Here is a 17,106-nt window from a genome sequence, read left to right on the forward strand (position 1 = left end):
GGCTGTGGGGATGTGCACGCATTCTCGTGTGTGCACAGGGTCTGGACAGGCTGCTGAGGGCTGGCCCCTGGCCTGAGTGCTGTCAGGCAAACAACTCCCAGGAGCTGCATGGAGCAGGCAGTAAGGAGCCATTTCTCTGCAGCAATGCTTACTCCATACGGCAGCCCTGGTGGAGGGCCAGACCAAGGCACAGCAGGAACTGGCTGGACCACATTCCCATGCCAGCTGCCCTGGAGCCAGCCAGCAGGGCCAGTGCTGCTGCCACTGGGACCAGAGCTGCTCCATGGGGCACAAGCCTGGAGAGCTCCTGAGTGAGGACTATGGGTACACAGAGAAGAAGATGGGGATAGGACCAGCCAGCAGAGATGAAGCAAGGGTACATCATGCCTGACCAGCCTGATCACCCAGCTCTCTGAAAAGTCACTGGATTTGTGGCTGAAGGGAGAGCAGTGGATGTCATTTACCTTGATTTTAACAAGGTTTTTGACACGTCTCTCACAATATCCATGTCAGGATGTCACAGTCTGGACGGGTGGATAACCAGGTGGGTACAAAACATGTTGGATTGTTGGGGTCTGAGGGATGGTTCATGGGCTGTGCTCTGCCTGAAGCCTGGTGACAAGTGGCACACCACAGGGGTCTGCCCTGGGACCTCCCCTGTTTAGTGCCTTTGCCAATGACCCGATGCAGGCAGAGTGCACGCTCACAGTTTCCAGATGACACCAAACTGCATCAGGGGAAAGTAGATGACATGCTCAAGGGCAGAAGTCCATCCAGAAGGTCCTGGACAGGCTGGAGGAATGGGCTGACAGGAACTCCATGAAATTCAGCAAGAACAAATGCCAAGTCTTGCCCCTGAGAAGGAAGATTCCCCAGCAACAACACAGGCTGGGAAAAGCAGCTCCAGGGAAAAGGTCCTGGGGGTGTCAGTGGGCAGTAAGTGGGGCAAGGCTGAAACAGAAGGAGGTGCAGACTGGATACTGGGAAAAGTTTTCTCCTCATGGGAACAGTCCAGTACTGGAGCAGGTTGCCCACAGAGATTTGAGAAACCTCCATCCTTGGAGGTTTTTCACAACACAACCAGATAGTCATGAGCAGCCTGGTCTGACCCCAGCACTGCCCCTACTTGGAGCAGCAAGTTGGTTGGATCAGAGACCTCCCAGGGTCCCTCCGCCCCGAACTGCTCGGTGACCCTCCCCCCCCTCTCCCCCCGAGTGGCTTTCCATGTGGGCTTGGGCACACTCCCACCTCCCGCAGCTCCTCCAATGGTGGTCGGACCCCCGAGTGCGCCGGGGGCAGGAGGTGGCTGGGATGGGCATCAGGAGCCCCGGAGCCAGTCCCGGAGGGGACGAGGAGGCGGCCGCGCTTCCCCGCAGCCTGGCACCGCCCGGCCGCGGGCACACAAAGACGGCACTCAGGGGCGGCGAGGGCCAGCTCAGCAGGGCTGTGGCCCCGGGCCAGGCCGGGTGGCCCCAGGCGGCCGCCCCCGAGAGGGCAGGATACCGGCGCCGCGGCCAGGGGGCTCTGAGCACCCGCCGATCTTGCCCCAGGGACACCGCACCGGGTCCCCAGGGCTGGGGCGTAGCCAGAGTTTGCGCTGTCGGGGTCCCGCAGAGCAGGGCACGGCGCGGTGCAGGGCACGGCATAGAGCGGGGCACGGCGCGGCGCAGGGCATGGCGCGGAGCAGGGCACGGCACAACGTAGGGCACGGCACGGAGCGGGGCACGGTGTGCAGCAGGGCACGGCGCGGAGCGGGGCACGGCGCGAAGCAGGGCACGGCACGGAGCGGGGCACGGCACGGCATAGGGCATGGCACGGGGCATGGAGCGGTGTAGGGCACGGCGCGGAGCGGGGCACGGCATGGAGCGGGGCACGGCGTGGAGCAGGGCACGGCGCGGGGCACGGTGCGGTGCGGGGCACGGCACGGAGCAGAACACGGCGCGGAGCAGGGCACGGCGCGGAGCAGAACACGGCGCGGAGCAGGGCACGGCGCGGAGCGGGACACGGCGTGGAGCGGGGCACGACGCGGAGCGGGGCACGGCGTGGAGCAGGGCACGGCGCGGGGCACGGTGCGGTGCGGGGTACGGCACGGAGCAGAACACGGCGCGGAACAGGGCACGGCGCGGAGCAGGGCACGGCGCGGAGCGGGACACGGCACGGAGCAGGGCACGGCGCGGAGCGGGGCACGGCGTGGAGCGGGACACGGCGTGGAGCGGGGCACGGCGTGGAGCGGGGCCGCGGAGCTAAGCTCGAGGGCGGCTCCCAGGCAGCCCCCAGCAGCCCGCTTGGGCTGCCGCTGCTCCCCCTCCACCGCCGCCTGCTCCGTCCTTCGGGACACGGGGAAGGCGCTGGCACCGCTGGGGAGCCCTCCCCGGGCCGGGCTGCGCGGCCCCCAGACCCCGGCGCCGTGGGGCGGCGCCGTGCCCAGGGCCGTCGCGGATGTGCAGCACCCCCTGACCGACGGGCCTGGGATGCACAGCGGCACCGGGTCCGGTACACGGGGGCAGTTCCCCCCACACCTCCCGGGCGGGGCGACTCCCGCACACCCCCGAGTGGGGCGGGGGCGGTTCTTCCCATCCCCAGGTCAGGGGATGGCAGAAGGGGACGGGGGGGGGCGTGACCCCGCTACCAGCATTTATGGGCGGGGCCTGCCGTGGACACGCCCCGCCGCCACGCCCACGAGGTGGAGCCACGCCCCCCTCACGCCGTCCCACGTGGCGTGGCGTGGTGCCCCGTGCTCAGGCCCTTGCCTCACCCCTCCGCCCCGACACACCCACTACACGGAGCCACGCCCCTTGCCCTTTACACCCCTGCCAGTCACGGCACTCGGCCCCGCCACGCCACGCCCCCTTCACCAGGACCCCGCCCCAGTTCCTGTGCCCCCACAGCAGGCAGTGACCCCCAGCCACCTTCCACAGGCCCCAGCCCCACCTCACAGCCACCTGCCCCCTGGCCACCCCCACAGCCTCGCAACTGCCTGCCCCGCGGTGCCCCCCCATCCCCACAGCCCCCTCCCGTCCACGCAGGGCCTCAGCACCAGCACCCTAGGGAGCAGCACGGAGCGCAGAGACTCCATGGCGCCACTGTGTCCCCCGGCAGCCCTGGAACCGGCCCCCAGGTCATGGCGGGTTGCGCTGTGGGGAGCCCAGGGATGGACCATGCTACAGAGGGGCCATGGGAAGCTCTGGCAATGGTCCATGCTGTGGGGTGGCCGTGGGGAGCCCACAGATGGTCCATGCTGCGAGGTGGCTGTGGGGTGCAGGCAGCCCTCGTGTTCCCACCACCCTTGCCATGCACGGCCCTTGCCCGGCTCCGTCTCTGCCCTGGCCCCAAACCCTGATGTCCCTGGCCCAGGATGGAGCCAGCCCCATATAGGCGAGGGAAAGCCCAGGCAGTGGGGCCATAGGGATTCCTTGGAGCAGCAGGACTGTGGGGACCATGGGGATGACCTGAGCAGCAAGGACACAAAAATGCCCTTGAGTATTGGGGCTGTAGGGACCCCCTGGAGCAGCAGGGCCACAAGGACTGTAGGACCTCCTCGAGCACAGGCCACCCCCTACATGCACCCCCAGGCAGGCTCCTCCCCAGTGGGGCTCGGCCCAGGCAGCACACGCAGACGCATGCTCACATCCAGCCTCAGCCCAATGGAGCTGTAATGCCTCAGCTGTGCTGCAGCTAGGAGACTCGCATGGAAGAAACCCCTAGTTATGGGCTCACATCCCATCCTTCTTCCAAGGACCATTGCTGCTGGATTTTGCAGACCTTGGGCCTGCTCTAGTGTGGCTCCTGTTAGGGAACATAGGCACTTAGCTGGAATTGTATCTTGGCCAGATGAATTCTTTTCTAAAATAAACTAAGCATTTATCAGCCACCTGCCTGCAGGAACAAAGTCCAGCTCAAGCACCCTCCTAGCAGCCATCTGATCTGTAATTAAATCTTTTGTCGGAGGTGAAAACTGCACAGCATCTGTTAGGAACTGCACAAAGCTGGCAAGATCCCCTCTGCCCTCCGCTCCCTTCCTGTATCCTGTGTGGAGTGCTTGGAGACCCCTTGGGGGCCTGGGAGCAGCACACATCCCACCAGTCACTGAAGAATGAATCCCCTCCTGGAGGTTGTTCCCTAGTATCTCTCCTCTCCACTTCTCAATCAGCAGCAGAATTACCCATAGCAGAAAGTGCCAATGCCTGCAGGTGCTTCAAGAACATAAGAATGGCTGCAGTGGATCAGAACGAAGGCCCAGCTCCCCAGGACCCTCTTTCTAACAGTGAACAGCAGAAAATGTGGATCTCCCCCAGCATCCTCTCCCAGCCTTCAGCCCTTCTGAGCCAGAGGTGCTCTTCATATGTAATATCTCTGGATGGATTTTCTCCTGTGCGTTGATCCTGTTCCCTTTTCAATCCATGTAAACTGTGATTATCCGTGACATCCTGCAGCCAAGCATTGTACAGCTGCTACATATGATCTGAAGCACCACCTGCCTGTTTTAAACATGATGCCTGACCATTTCACAAGGTGTTCCCCATTCTGTTCTGGGGACAGTCAGCAAAAGTCCTTGTGTCATTGTTATCTTCTGCTGGCTCTGATAGTTACATTCTCACTGCAGAGCAGAGTTAGTCTGGAGAAGCAATGAGCTGCCTGACACCTTTTTTATATGTAGAAGCTAATCTGGGTAAGGCTGCACAAAAGCAGGATCAAGCCAGGCAGGTCACTGTTCAATCCTCTGGCTGCCTGCTCAGCATGCAGAGTATACAGGGCATAGAGGGCAGCAGAGGCAGCAAGCCTGGGAGGGGATCAACTGCTCCTTATTCTGGGTGCCTGAAGCCTCTCAGAAGGGAAAGCATAATCCCTTACAGCTGGGCTGGGAGAGTGTGGGGCACCATGGAGTATCCCACCATATTCAGGGCACCGCTACTTCTGCCTCCCCACACCCTCCTGGTTCAAGGCCCACAGAGGGCAACCCCAGAGGCCTGGCCTCCAGCCTGCAGCAGGATTGGTATGAGGCCATCAGGAGCAGTCAGTCTCACCTCTCAGCACCCCTTTTCCACTTCCGGGCAACAGGGCCACCCCACACACACAAGTGAGATCTGAAGCCTGCGGATGCCCAGAGCTTCACACATGCAGGCGATTTGTACCGTTTTATTCTGGAATCTTTACAGAAGTGGGAAAGGAAGGGGGGGGGTCAAGACCTTCATGGGGGAAGGGAGGGGGTCAGATCCAGACATTAAATTACCAGGGATTAAATTAGCAAGAAAAACAAACTGTTTCGTCTCAGGAGAAAGTGCCCAAGTGCTGCATGTGGCCAGGGCTAGAGGCAACAATCAGCTGGAGCAGGACAAAGTTCTCACACATGTGGGATGCTGGCCAGACCCCAAGCCCTGCTGTGCATGGCACACACACCCTAACCCCATGCACGCACACATGCACGCACACCTGCCCTGGGACAGAGCCACTGTTTGGTCCTTGGTTTGAGTCCTCACAACTCCCATGCCAGGGGTTGAGTCCCTGCAGGTGCTGAGTAGAAGCAGAGCCCCGTTCAGGGCCCAAGAAGTCAGAGTGGTGAGAGGAAGATCCACATCCTGGCCACAGTGAGCCATGAGCCCACCCACACCTCACTAGCAGCAATATGCCAAGCCCCCTCTCCAGTAAACTAGTGACCAGCCCTGCAGACTTGCCATCGCCTCCGGAGTGACACTCACATACCTGGTGAGCACTACCCTGGCCAGAAGACATGGGAAGTGCAAATGGAAATACTGGGGCCTGGGAGACAATCAGGCACACCTTGCCCTGCACACACAAGGGGAGTGTAGTTTGAGGCTGGGGTGGGGAGCCACCACCTCAGCTTAGCTGGCAGAGGGAGTGCAAGAGCAGCTGAATTGCAGCTGCCTAGGGAACACCATAGATCAACTAGGGAGGGAAATGGAGCAAATCTAAAGCTGGGGCAGGAACCCAGGAGTCCTGGCTGCCAGACATAAGAAGGCTGGAACCCACAACCCATCCCCTTCTCAGGAGGTCAGGGAGGGGACCCAGGAGTCCTGATGCCATCCCTCTTTAGCTTCGTCTTCATTTGAAAATAAAGATTTTTTTGCCACAGAGCAGGGGTATTCCTGGCCTGGCTTAGACCCTCACTGAGTCAGATAATGGGCTATCAGGAAAGAGGCCCAGCAAGGGAAGGCAGGGATGCGTGGAACATACCCCATCTGCCTCAAAGGGGAGACAGTGGGACAGCTGCAGAGTATCCCACTCTCTCCTCCTGGGCATGTGGCAGGGTCTGGAGTGTCCCATCCCAGAGAGGGAGGGTATATGCTGCCCCTTTAGACATCAGGGAGATAGGGACGGCTCCCAGCTGACTTGCTGAGGGTCTGTACTAAGGGAGGGCAAATGGGCAGGATTGGATTCTGCCCCAAAGAGGAGGTACAGGATGGGAGAACCCCAACCTTTCCAGGCTCCTCTCCCCAGGCAGCATCAACAATCTGCTCAGAGCCTCCCATTTTCCCCCAAAACAGAGACCCCCTAGCCCTGTAGGTGGGTCCCCAGGCTGTAGCAGGGCCGAGGCCACGTCCCCCGCTCACCACTTGTGTATGCGGTCTGGCCCTGCGCCAACGGTCAGAGGTCAGAATTTAGGTCCATGGTTTCCCTGTCCAGAGCACAAGGTGGGGCAAGCTGGAGTGACTCACTGCTCCTCAAGCCAGGAGGGCTTCTCAGCACCTGGGGTCTTCAGCTTGATGTTGAACTGCTTGAGGGTTTGCTCCAACTGCTGCTGGTTCCCAGCAAAGTAGGCAGAGATGGCGTTGTGAAAGAGCAGCAGTTGCTTGTGCATCACCTTGATCTGGAGAGAGTAGGAGTCAGCATGCAGGGACACAGCCCTGCACTCAGGGATGGCAGAAAGCAGCAGAGAGCGGGACATGACCTCTGCCTGTCACACAAGGAGGAAATCAGAGCTGCTGCCAACAGCTCCTGATAGCTAACCCTGAAAGCCAGAAGACTGTTCAGCAGAAACCACAAAAAGTGAAATGCAGGCAAAGAAAGAAGCTTACCTGCCCTTCCCTTCTAGGCTCCCAGCTGCTTCACAGGTGCTGTCCACCCAAACATGTACTTCAGCCACATCGCTGCAAGGCTGTTCAGCCCACAGCAACACAGCCAAGGGACACAAGCAAACAGCAGACCCCCATTATGTACCCCACAGCTGCTTCCCAGCCCCATGTCCCTTCCCACCTTGTTCTCTTCCAGAAACTTCAGCTTGATGGCCACATCAGCACGCAGCTTTTCATACTTGTCCTTGTGGCTCTGGAACTGGCTCTGGGCTGCATCCAGCCGGCACAGGGTACTGGCATCCCGTGGGCCCATGCTCAGCTCCTCCAGGTCTGTGCGGTATGCGTCGTACTCCAGCCTGTGCAGGGACAGAGATGGCATCAAAACTATGTTGTGGCCCTGCCACAACTGTCCCCACTGCCAGGGACCTTCAACACCTGCCATCAACCCAGCCTCTGTCATGGCCTGTGATGTAGTTCTGCCCCAGGTACCCCTCACCTGGCTGTCTCATACTGTTTGACTGTCATGAGTGTATCCTCCATGGTCTTGTTCACCAGTGTGTTGATGCTAGAGACAAAAAAGTTGACTGCTCCCAGTAGTGTTTCTCCATTCTTGCAGAGCAGTTTCTGTGTTTCTGCGTTGTAACCAAACTCTTCCTGAGACACGAAGGAAGACAAGTCAGTGTCCGTGTTTGGGCAAGACTTGTAGTCCCTGCCCTCTCCTCCCATGCACCCAGAATCAGCCTGGCCCCCCGCTGTACCCAAAGAAGTGCTGGGACAGTCATTTACACTCTCTCCTGCGCTCTAGCTTTCACCAAGCGCAGATATCCTCAACCTCCTCCTGCTTTACTCATGCATCTCAGGGTGCTGCTGAGCAGAGACCTGGTCAGGCTATGGTGCAGACCCCAGGGTTAACCTGAATCTCTAGGTCCCTGCCCAGACACAGGGGTGCCCATAGGATGAAAGCAGACCACAGCACAGGCAGAGACAAGGCAGGAACAGTCTTCCCAGCAGACATACCTGCAGCTCAGGAGACTTCTGGCTGAGGTCTGCAAAGGCATCCCCTAGGGCATGCTGTGTCTGCACCAGGCTGTAGAAGTGGTTGGTGAGAGCCCGCGCAAGCTGCAGCACACACTCGTACTTGCGCTTTGTCTCCCGGAGCAGCTCAATCTGCGTCTCCAGCTCCAGGTCCACCGTGCGGGAGCCCCGGCCAAATCTCTCTGAGATCAGCTGTTTGGTACACTGTCGAGTGGAGGAGGGAAGACATCAGGAGGCCCTGCAACCCTGCCTGATGGGAAGGAAGCATTCCCTGCTGCCCTAGGGCAGCAGGGAGAACTACAGAGCTGTCCCTGGGAATTCTGCAAAGAGATCCCAAGATGCCTTCCCCACCTCTCACACCACCGTGAAGGGCTGCTCCTTCAAGCCCTTGTGCAGCAACTTGGCCCAACTGCAACTCTCATTTGCCTTGCTGCAAGGCCTGGTCTCTCTGCAACCAGGCCATCCTCAGGGTTCCAGAAAGCTGCTCACCTTATATGTGTTGATGCCCCATTTCTTGACAATGTCGAACTTCTCCACAGCAATACCACGGACAACTTCCTCTCCTCCCACAGATGGGCTGGAATGGGGCTGGTGCAGTCCAGAGCCTGGAACATACACAGCCCCACACATGTCACCAGCTCAGCAGGGCAGCAGAATCCTCACAGCATGTAAGGTTCAAAGTAGGGCAGGCAGCCTGCAAGTCACCCTGCGCCTGCAAGGGCACCAGTCAGGCTCTTCACACAAAAGCAAGGATCCCTTTGCAGCTGGCCACCAGAACTGCTCCCAAAGGGCCTGGAGAACTACAGGTAGTGCAAGACTTCCCACAGGACCACACCAGGATGTGACAAAGTAGAAAGCAAAAAGCCTTTTTTGCCACCCTCCAGGGCAGCCCTGCCCTCATCCACTGCAGTGCCTATGAGGCTGCCACCTGTGTTGCCTTCAGCACAGTCCCAGGCAGCCTGCTCCTACTTGGTGCCTGGGGCAAGGAGCAGCTCACTCCTGCCTGCAGAGAAGAGCATGAATTGGCAACGGAAAGGGCTCTAGCCAGATTCTTCCAAAGCTGCAAGCTTTCCAACCTGCTCAAAAGTGAGGTGACCTGATGTTTCATGCACTCAGCAGAGAATCTGATCCTAGAGCTCTTCCAGAAAGGTCCTAAACAAGGCCTTGGCATTGGCAGCGGTGGCTGCTGTTTGTGTGGGAGAAGGTACTGGCTGTATGGCTGCTGACAGGGCCAGGCCCCTATTCTGTCCCCTTCCCAGCCCAGGCACATGTGGTCTAGCAGAGTGAGGCCCTAACACTTCCTGTGCTGTGTTTTGCACATTCATCAGTGCAACACTGCCCAAACTTGTCTCCACACAGAGCAAGCTAGATGGGATGGGGAGATGAGCAGCACCACAGGAGGAGGCACATGGGTAGGATCCTTGCTGCAGGCATGATCTCCCATGGCCAGGCATGACTCAAATTTCACCCTCAAGACACCAAGAGCTTTAGTAGTGACATCCTCTCCCTCACACCATCAGGACCAAAATCCTTACTGCGAATGCTAGGGGAGACAATCACCAGACAATGTTTCTTACTAGCAGTTCGTGGGAACCTTGTAGAATTGTCTGCCTGCAGGTAGCTATGCTGGGGCTGTAGCCAGGTCACAACATGCAGAAGTGGCCTGAGGAGCCCCAACACAAACCAGGCACCCTAAATCAGGGCCATGGAGCCCAAGTCCAGGGAAGTGAGGTCACAAGAGGCCATGAAGAACCAGCAAGGGGGCCGGGGCAGCCGCAGTACCTGCTGAAGCACTGGCCTGGTTGGCCATCCTGCTGGCGGCAGATGCACTGGGGGAGACGAATGGTCCTCGGGGTGAGTGAGGTTTGACAAGACAGCCTGGAAATGGAGGGACTGGCAGGTGTTGAGCAGAGAGAGGCAAGAGGAGATGGGGTGGTATGTATGGCACAAGGAGCAGGAATGGCAAGGAGAGAGGATGAGTGTTCAGGTAAATGGCAGCAGGGAAGAGCAATGGGAGCAAATGAGAGATGAAAATGTGATGTAAAATCGGATGACACAGCTGGCTGCCAGATGAACAGCTCCCACACTAGAAGTTCAACACCACCCAGGTCCCTCTCTCTGCTTCCTACAAGTCCCATCAGCCCAGCTGAGATCACTGTACCAGCCAGTAGCAGCACGGAGCCAGGAGCTGGAGCAGGTCAGGCCAGGAGTGATGAAGACATAGGGATAGTAACCACTGAACATAGCTTGTTCTCCCACGCACTTGTGCCATTCTTCAGCACAACAGATTCTGAGCAAATGCACATTCCCTGCATCTATGCAAGCCTGGCACAGCACAGAATGGTCTGTGTCAAACAGGCTGATTTGTTGTGGAAGAGCTGCTTTGGCCAAGAGTTGGGACAACAAACTTGTTTGAAATGGGACCACAGAGGAGACAGGGTGAGAGATGTGGCTCTATCAGAATGGCCTTGACCATCTCAGCCTGGCTCAGCCCAGCACCACCAGTACTTGTCAGAGACCCACTGAGCAATCACTGCCCTCTATGCCCACAGCAAAGCTTCCCAGAGGCTATAGGACCAGCAGGGTCCTGCCTGAGCCATGGGGCTTGTCCAAAGACACCACTCCTGAGCAGCATAGGAAGCTTGCAGCTGTGCCTCCTGTCAGGAGCATCCACAACCCTGGGTTTGAACAAAAAAAAAAAAAAAAAAAAAGAGGAAATGAGGAAGTTGGGGCCCAAAGTCACATGGCCCTGTCCTCCCTCTGCAGGCAGGTTGTCTCTAGTCATTATGACAGAATGGGTGTGAGTCTAAAACAGCACTTGCCCATCTCCTGACCTCGCTACAAGGACCTGGAGAAGTGGTGGGGTACCAGAATTTCCCCACCTCGCTCACACCAGAAGGAACAAACCAAGAGGTGACCCTTGTCTAAGCACAGCCCACATTCCCCAAGTCACAACCCACTGCCCCAGGCATGTGCCCCTCTCTGATTGAGGTCGAACCCTCCTCAGCTCGAGGCCCCACACCTGTAAGGAGCCAGGATGTCAGTGCCTAGGCCCTCCCATGGCATCTCTGCAGTCTCCTCTATTAGCTACCATGCACGTGAAATAGCCAGATTGGGATTAGTGGGGTAGCAGCCCCTCCACTCCCCAGCAGCCAGACTATCAGGGACACTCCCGTAACCCACTCAGAGGGGCACAGCTATGCTAGGGTGCAGGTACCTGCACCTGCCTATTGGTGAAACCCCAAACCCACCATACAGAAAGGGGAAGGAGCCACCTTGTGCCAGGAGGAGCCGCAGTCCAGGGAAGGAGGCATTATACTGAACAGCCGGGCCTAGACAGAACCGCACATCAGGGCTGTGGAGAGGGAGACATGCTCCACAGAGCCCATGCGACAGCCCAGGACAGAGAAGGCTGTGCTTGAGGCAGAGCTTCTAGCCGCCCACCCACGCATAGGGTCCTTGGCTAGGCACCAACAAGGATCATCACTCCCACCTGGCACCACCTGTGGGTGGCACCCAGGGCTGGGGATCAGGCTCCAGGGGCCAACAGGGAAGGACTCCCTTAGACTTAAGCAGCTCCTCCCTCCTCAGCAGGCTCCTGAAGCCCAAGAGGAAAGAGGATAGCTCCAAGAAGAGCTGTGTTCTCCTTTGCCCTTATACCTCCACTGGGAACTGGGAAGCAGCATCCACCTTTCCCCTGCTCCTAAACCCCATCTATGTGGGCCTATGCTGAAGTCCAACCTACCTTTGATGGTGCTGGTGGGGATGATGCCCTCAGCAGTGCCTCCATAACCACCAGACACAATGCTGGTTTCATTGAGATTGGGCCCTGACACCATCACCTGCTGCAGGTCCTAGAATAGAGGAGAGCATAGAGCTGGGGCAGAAACTGGCACTTTGCTCCAGAGAGCAACATGAACTCAATGCAAAGGGCTTCTGGGTCACTGGAGCAGAGCTGGGACAGTGGCAAGGCCCCGTCTGCCCCACAGCAGCCAGAAGAGCAACATCTGGGCTGCCTAGCATGCCACTGTCCTGGCCTCTGCTGATGGGCCCTAGACGCAAACCTGCTCCAAGCCGTCATCCTCCGGCAGGCTGCCTGTGTCCCCGTTGCTGCTGATGGGGATCTCCATGGTTGCAGCCTTGCTCATGATCCCCTCCGACATTGTCAGGGCCTGGAAGGACACATATGCTCTGCTGACAGCTGGAGAGACCCTGGGAACAGGCAGAGATGGCCATCATCCCCCTCATGCGGATGGGGGGTCCTGGGGTTTCCACACAGGAAAAATCCAGGGCTTTTCAGCCCAGGATTCAGCACAGCAAAAGACAAGGCTGAGCTCCAGGACACTCAGCACTAGCTCATGGATTCCAGGCAGCCATTCCCCAGCTCATTCACAGCAGGACTAGGAACTGCACACACTGAGTAGCCTCTAGGTCCACCTAAGTCCCCCCACCACAGCTAGTGCATATCTGAGCACAGGCACCCCTCCAAGACGGCACCCCTGAATACGCCACCCTGGCCTTGCCAGCAGATCTTCTACTCTTAGAAAAGCTCCCAGAGAAGGTTGTGCACCCTGCAGGAGACAGCTCCAGGTCTCGCTCCACACCCAGGAGTGGCAGCAGCCAATTCCAACATTGTGTACAGAATTTTGGAGCATTTCCTCTACTCTTCCATCAGCCCTAACTCATGCATTTCAGAAACAGGACAATATTTGCCCTCCCGTCACCACTCTTTTGCAGTTTGTCCTGTCCCTGGACTAGGGAGGCAGATTCTGGCTGCTCCAGGACAACTAGGACCTCACAGAACAGCAGCTACTGGCCCAGAGCCTAGGAATATAGAGCCAAGAGCCACGTCCACAGCCAGGCAGGGCTGTGCATCAGAAGAGGGAGCAGTGGCTGGGCAGTAAAGGGGAGGAGGGGCAGGACACGGGTGGAGAGGGCCATAAGCCAGGAACAAATCTTGCTGGGACAATGGGCTCTCTCAGGAGCGCTGCACCCAAACTGGTCGGAGCACATTCCAGTACAGGCAGTGCCAGGCACCTGAGCACACCTCTGAGCGGTTGCATTCCATTGCACTCCGTTAGCAACCCGCTCCCTGACAGGGAAACAACATCTATCCTCATCCTAGAAGGACCAGATCCCAGAAAAGAGGACTAGCACAGATGAAGCATGAAAGCAGAGGACACAGCCTCCAAGCACATTCTTCCAGTGAAAGCAGTACTGTATAGCTCATATTCAGTGGTCTCTGCACCTGGCTTCAGGCTGTAGCTTGGGAGCAGCCCCTGAATAGCAATCATGGCTTTGTACCCTACCCAGAGCAGGGAAACTGCAGTAGGGAAAGAGGAACAAGTCAGCAGAGGCAAAGCTGGAGAAAGGACCCAGCAGTTCTGAGTGCCCTGCAGTCTGGAGCAGGACACTCCACCTGGGTGCCACCCACCCCTCACTGCTGCAGCCAGGGCCGGAGGCCAAGGCAGCCCCAGGTAAGCACAACAGTTCCAGTCACGTGGGGACCTGCCAGCACTGGCACTCTCTCATTGACAGCAAGTTTATAGATCTAGTCCTGTATCAAAAACAGTGGGAGTCACCACTGACCTTAGCAGCAACCCAACATGAACAGGTTTTAGCAAGTGCAGGAAACAGGATGTGAAGGGCAGAAGATGCAACTCCAGCAGTACTCCCTGATCTCTGTGAGCCAAATCTCTACTACCACATGGCCCAGGCCCTGAGGAACCCACAGCCCTGCAGGCTTGCCTTGAGCAGCCAGTCACTTCATTCTGGAGGGTATGCAGCCCCACGGAAAGACAACACCAACCCAAAGCTCCTGGAACTGGGCTCCCCCTGCCATGAGTGCAGTGGCCAGGGCTCCAGAGACACATCCACAGCTCCCCTCCTGAAGCACGGCACCATCTCCTGGCCCTGATGGGCAGACACAAATGTATGCCCCTCCAGCTGTGCACAGCTCTGCTGCCCTCAGCCACACCACCAGTGCAGCAGTCCCTGAGGTCAGGCATGAGCACGCTGGAGGACTTGCTGTTCCAGGCAAGCACCTGCCCTGCCCTCACACTGTGGGTTCCCAGCATGGTGCTCCCACACACCAGCGGTGCACGCGGCCGACGAGCACCTGGCCCCAGCACAGACTCTGCCCCGACACACACCGCAGGAGATCACGGCCCAGGCTCACCGATGGGGGCAGGGAAACAGCCCCAGGGACTGGGGCCCCTTGCTCTGCGACCAGCATCCTAGTCCTCGGGCCCCCGGCACCCTTACGTCCCAAGTCCCGGCAGACCCGGCCGCGGGACCCCGGCGCCCCCCGCCCCAGGTCCCGACCCTCCCGGCCGCGGGACCCCGGCGCCCCTGGCTCCCCCCAGCCCGGGTCCAGAGCCGGCTGCCTCTGCCCGCCGGGCCCCGGTCCCATAACGTCCCCGGCCCGGGCCACCGGACGGGCCCCACCGCCCACCTGCGCCGCCCCGGCCGCCGCCGGGTCCCCCCGCCCCGGAGGCTCCGGAGCCCCGATCCGCCTCGGCCCCACGACACACCGGAACCCACGTCACACCCCGGGCAGGGGACGCCGGGAGACAGGGCGGAAGTAGCATCACCGGGGGGCACCCGGGAACAGCGCCGGGCGGAACAGAGGCGGAAATGACCTAATCGGGGGACGCTTCGGCCCAAAGCGGAGAGGCCTTTCCGACAAGACCGGAGGTGGTGGGGCGGACCGAGGCGGTCGGAAGCTGGGTCATAGCTCCTGCCGGAAGCCCCTGTGCGGGCATGGAGCAACATGGGGAGCAGCAGCAACAGCAGCTGCGCAGCGTGAGGGCGGGACCGGGGCGCTGCGGGAACTTGGCTGTGAACCTAGGGCTTGTCGGGGTCCCTGGGGCGCTGGGGATTTCAGTAGGGCGTTAAACAGAGCGCTGAGGGTCACAGTGGGCGCCATAGGGTGCTGGGAGTCTGAGCAGGGATACTGGGGGGCTCGGTGGAGGGCCTGGGGAGCTGGGGGTCTGAGCGGGGATACTGGGGTCTCAGTGGGGGCCCTGGAATGCCAAGCGGGGTGTTGTGGGTCTCGGCAGGGGCTCTGAGGTGCTAGGGACTTTAGTGGGGGGGCACTGGGGGACCCAGCAGGAGGCCAAGCAGAGTGTTTTGGGGCTCAGCGGGGGGCCTGGGATGCTAGGGGTCTTAGTGGGGGATGCTGGGGGCCAAGTGGGGTGTTGCAGGGCTTGGCGGGGGGCCTGGGGTGCTAGGGAGCTTAGCAGGGGAGCAGTGGGGGGCCTGACAAGGGGCCAAGTGGGCTGTTGTGGGGCTCAGTGTGGGCACTGGGTCTTAGTGGGGGGAGGGGTGCTGGGGGGGCCAAGTGGGGTGTTGCAGGCCTCGGCGGGTGCCCTGGGGTGCTAGGGGTCTCTAGCAATGGGCACTGGGGGACTTAGCAGGGTCTTGGCAGGCTGTGAACAGGCTGAGTGTGTGCCAGAGCTCTTGCTGTTCCAGCTGCGGGACTTCCTGCTGGTTTACAACCGGATGACTGAACTTTGCTTCCGGCGCTGCATCTCCAACCTGAACTACCGAGTGCTCACCAGGCCCGAGGTGAGCCCAGCATTGGGCCTGTCTCGAGCAGCTGGAGCACCATGGGTCTTGTAGTGCTGCTTACCTCATTGTGTGACAGGACTGGGTGGGCTGGAGGAGCTGTGGGGAGAGGCAGCGTGTGCCCCGATCAGGAGCCCTCCTGCCATGCTGACGTCTCCCCATCCTGCAGGAGATTTGCCTGGACAGCTGTGCTGGAAAACTGGTCCACTCCAACCACCGCCTCATGAGTGCCTATGTGGCACTTATGCCCTCCATTGTACAGCGCCGTTCCTTGGACTACAAGGCCAGTGTAGCCCAGGTGTCTGCAAATTCTGCCAAGGATGTATCAGAGGCACCGACAGCCCTCCCAGGTGCTGGGGGCCCTGATGCCCAGTCTGACTTACAGATGGTTTATGGCACTGGTGGAGCTGCAGAAGGGGCCTCAGGTGCTGGCACATAGCACAGCTGTAAATTCTGGGCCCTGCCTCCTCACAGCAGTGGTGGGCTGGATGGTTGCAGGCTAGATCTAGGCCCTGTGATACAGTGCGAGAAGTAACTTGTGGGCACTGCAGCAAAATCTGGGCTTCCACATGCTGTTGGTAGTCCTAGTCTGAAGCAGTAGCTCCTCTCTGCACCAAAACCACATTGTGCAGGTTTACATCCTCTAATGCATCTGCATTAAGAGCAGCCTCCTGACACTGGCCAAATCTCTTCTGTCTCTGGTGGTGCTGGGACTGGCTGCTGGCACTGAAGCCATTAAGGAAGAAAACTCTAGTGCCTGTGGTTCTGGACAAGAGGCGCTCCTAGCCGTACTCTCCTTTGTCTTAACAACTCCACTGGGCTTCTGTGCTGTGGAGTTGGAGCTTTTGTATTTCTGGGAAAGTATTTCTCAGTACTAATAAAAAAGTGATCACGAATGTCCGGCTGTGGATGTGTGGTGATGGTGACTAGCGACCTTGCTCCGCGAGTATCCTCCTGCGTGGTGCAGCTGGTGGAGACGTTGCCTGCTTCCCCAGGGACGGGATCGGAGGGGCGGGGCCGCGCCGGAGGGGCGGGGCCGTGCGGGAGGGGAGGGGATCGGAGGGGCGGGGCCGCGCTGGAGGGGCGGGGCCGTGCGGGAGGGGAGGGGATCGGAGGGGCGGGGCCGCGCCGGAGGGGAGGGGCCGTGCGGGAGGGGAGGGGATCGGAGGGGCGGGGCCGCGCCGGAGGGGCGGGGCCGTGCGGGAGGGGAGGGGATCGGAGGGGCGGGGCCGCGCCGGAGGGGAGGGGATCGGAGGGGCGGGGCCGCGCCGGAGGGGAGGGGCCGTGCGGGAGGGGAGGGGATCGGAGGGGCGGGGCCGCGCTGGAGGGGCGGGGCCGCGCCGGAGGGGAGGGGATCGGAGGGGCGGGGCCGCGCCGGAGGGGCGGGGCCGCGCCGGAGGGGAGGGGATCGGAGGGGCGGGGCCGCGCTGGAGGGGCGGGGCCGTGCGGGAGGGGAGGGGATCGGAGGGGC

General features: G+C 59.9%; 2 protein-coding genes across 7 annotated transcripts; one reads left to right on the forward strand and one right to left on the reverse strand.

Annotated features, from left to right (window-relative positions):
* Window positions 1-5,120: 5,120 nt before the first annotated feature.
* On the reverse strand, window positions 5,121-14,605 carry ARFIP2 (ADP ribosylation factor interacting protein 2). Of its 6 annotated transcripts, none has more exons than XM_062567570.1 (10): window positions 14,521-14,605; window positions 12,131-12,238; window positions 11,812-11,920; window positions 11,342-11,398; window positions 9,849-9,959; window positions 8,556-8,671; window positions 8,049-8,270; window positions 7,528-7,685; window positions 7,213-7,387; window positions 5,121-6,826 (listed from the first exon to the last, which is right to left on the reverse strand). In XM_062567570.1, the coding sequence occupies exons 2-10, from the start codon at window positions 12,227-12,229 to the stop codon at window positions 6,671-6,673; spliced, it is 1,203 nt and encodes a 400-aa protein (XP_062423554.1). In that variant the 5' UTR covers window positions 12,230-12,238; window positions 14,521-14,605; the 3' UTR covers window positions 5,121-6,670. The 6 variants fall into 6 exon arrangements, with proteins under 6 accessions (XP_062423554.1, XP_062423553.1, XP_062423555.1 ...); XM_062567569.1 differs by having other exon boundaries at window positions 12,131-12,278; window positions 14,521-14,603; XM_062567571.1 differs by lacking the exon at window positions 11,342-11,398 and having other exon boundaries at window positions 12,131-12,278; window positions 14,521-14,603.
* A 93-nt stretch (window positions 14,606-14,698) lies between these two features.
* Window positions 14,699-16,531, forward strand: TIMM10B (translocase of inner mitochondrial membrane 10B). Its single transcript, XM_062567576.1, has 3 exons — window positions 14,699-14,870; window positions 15,540-15,635; window positions 15,805-16,531. Exons 1-3 carry the CDS (start codon window positions 14,829-14,831, stop codon window positions 16,072-16,074), a joined length of 408 nt encoding a protein of 135 aa, XP_062423560.1. The 5' UTR covers window positions 14,699-14,828; the 3' UTR covers window positions 16,075-16,531.
* Window positions 16,532-17,106: the final 575 nt, after the last annotated feature.

Source organism: Rhea pennata, chromosome 1 (assembly GCF_028389875.1).
Source record: "Rhea pennata isolate bPtePen1 chromosome 1, bPtePen1.pri, whole genome shotgun sequence".
Taxonomy (NCBI): Eukaryota; Metazoa; Chordata; class Aves; order Rheiformes; family Rheidae; genus Rhea; species Rhea pennata.

What these genes read in the sequence shown, in the direction of transcription:
- ARFIP2 (XM_062567570.1), bottom strand. Translation starts at nt 12,229, where the DNA reads ATGTCGGAGGGGATCATGAGCAAGGCTGCAACCATGGAGATCCCCATC. An exon ending in CCAGGCCAGTGCTTCAGCAG is followed by an intron (nt 8,672 to 9,848) that starts GTACTGCGGCTG and finishes TGTATGTTCCAG; the next exon opens with GCTCTGGACTGCACCAGCCC. An exon ending in AGTTTCTGGAAGAGAACAAG is followed by an intron (nt 6,827 to 7,212) that starts GTGGGAAGGGAC and finishes TACTCTCTCCAG; the next exon opens with ATCAAGGTGATGCACAAGCA.
- TIMM10B (XM_062567576.1), top strand. Translation starts at nt 14,829, where the DNA reads ATGGAGCAACATGGGGAGCAGCAGCAACAGCAGCTGCGCAGC. An exon ending in AGCAACAGCAGCTGCGCAGC is followed by an intron (nt 14,871 to 15,539) that starts GTGAGGGCGGGA and finishes TTGCTGTTCCAG; the next exon opens with CTGCGGGACTTCCTGCTGGT. An exon ending in GAGTGCTCACCAGGCCCGAG is followed by an intron (nt 15,636 to 15,804) that starts GTGAGCCCAGCA and finishes CCCATCCTGCAG; the next exon opens with GAGATTTGCCTGGACAGCTG.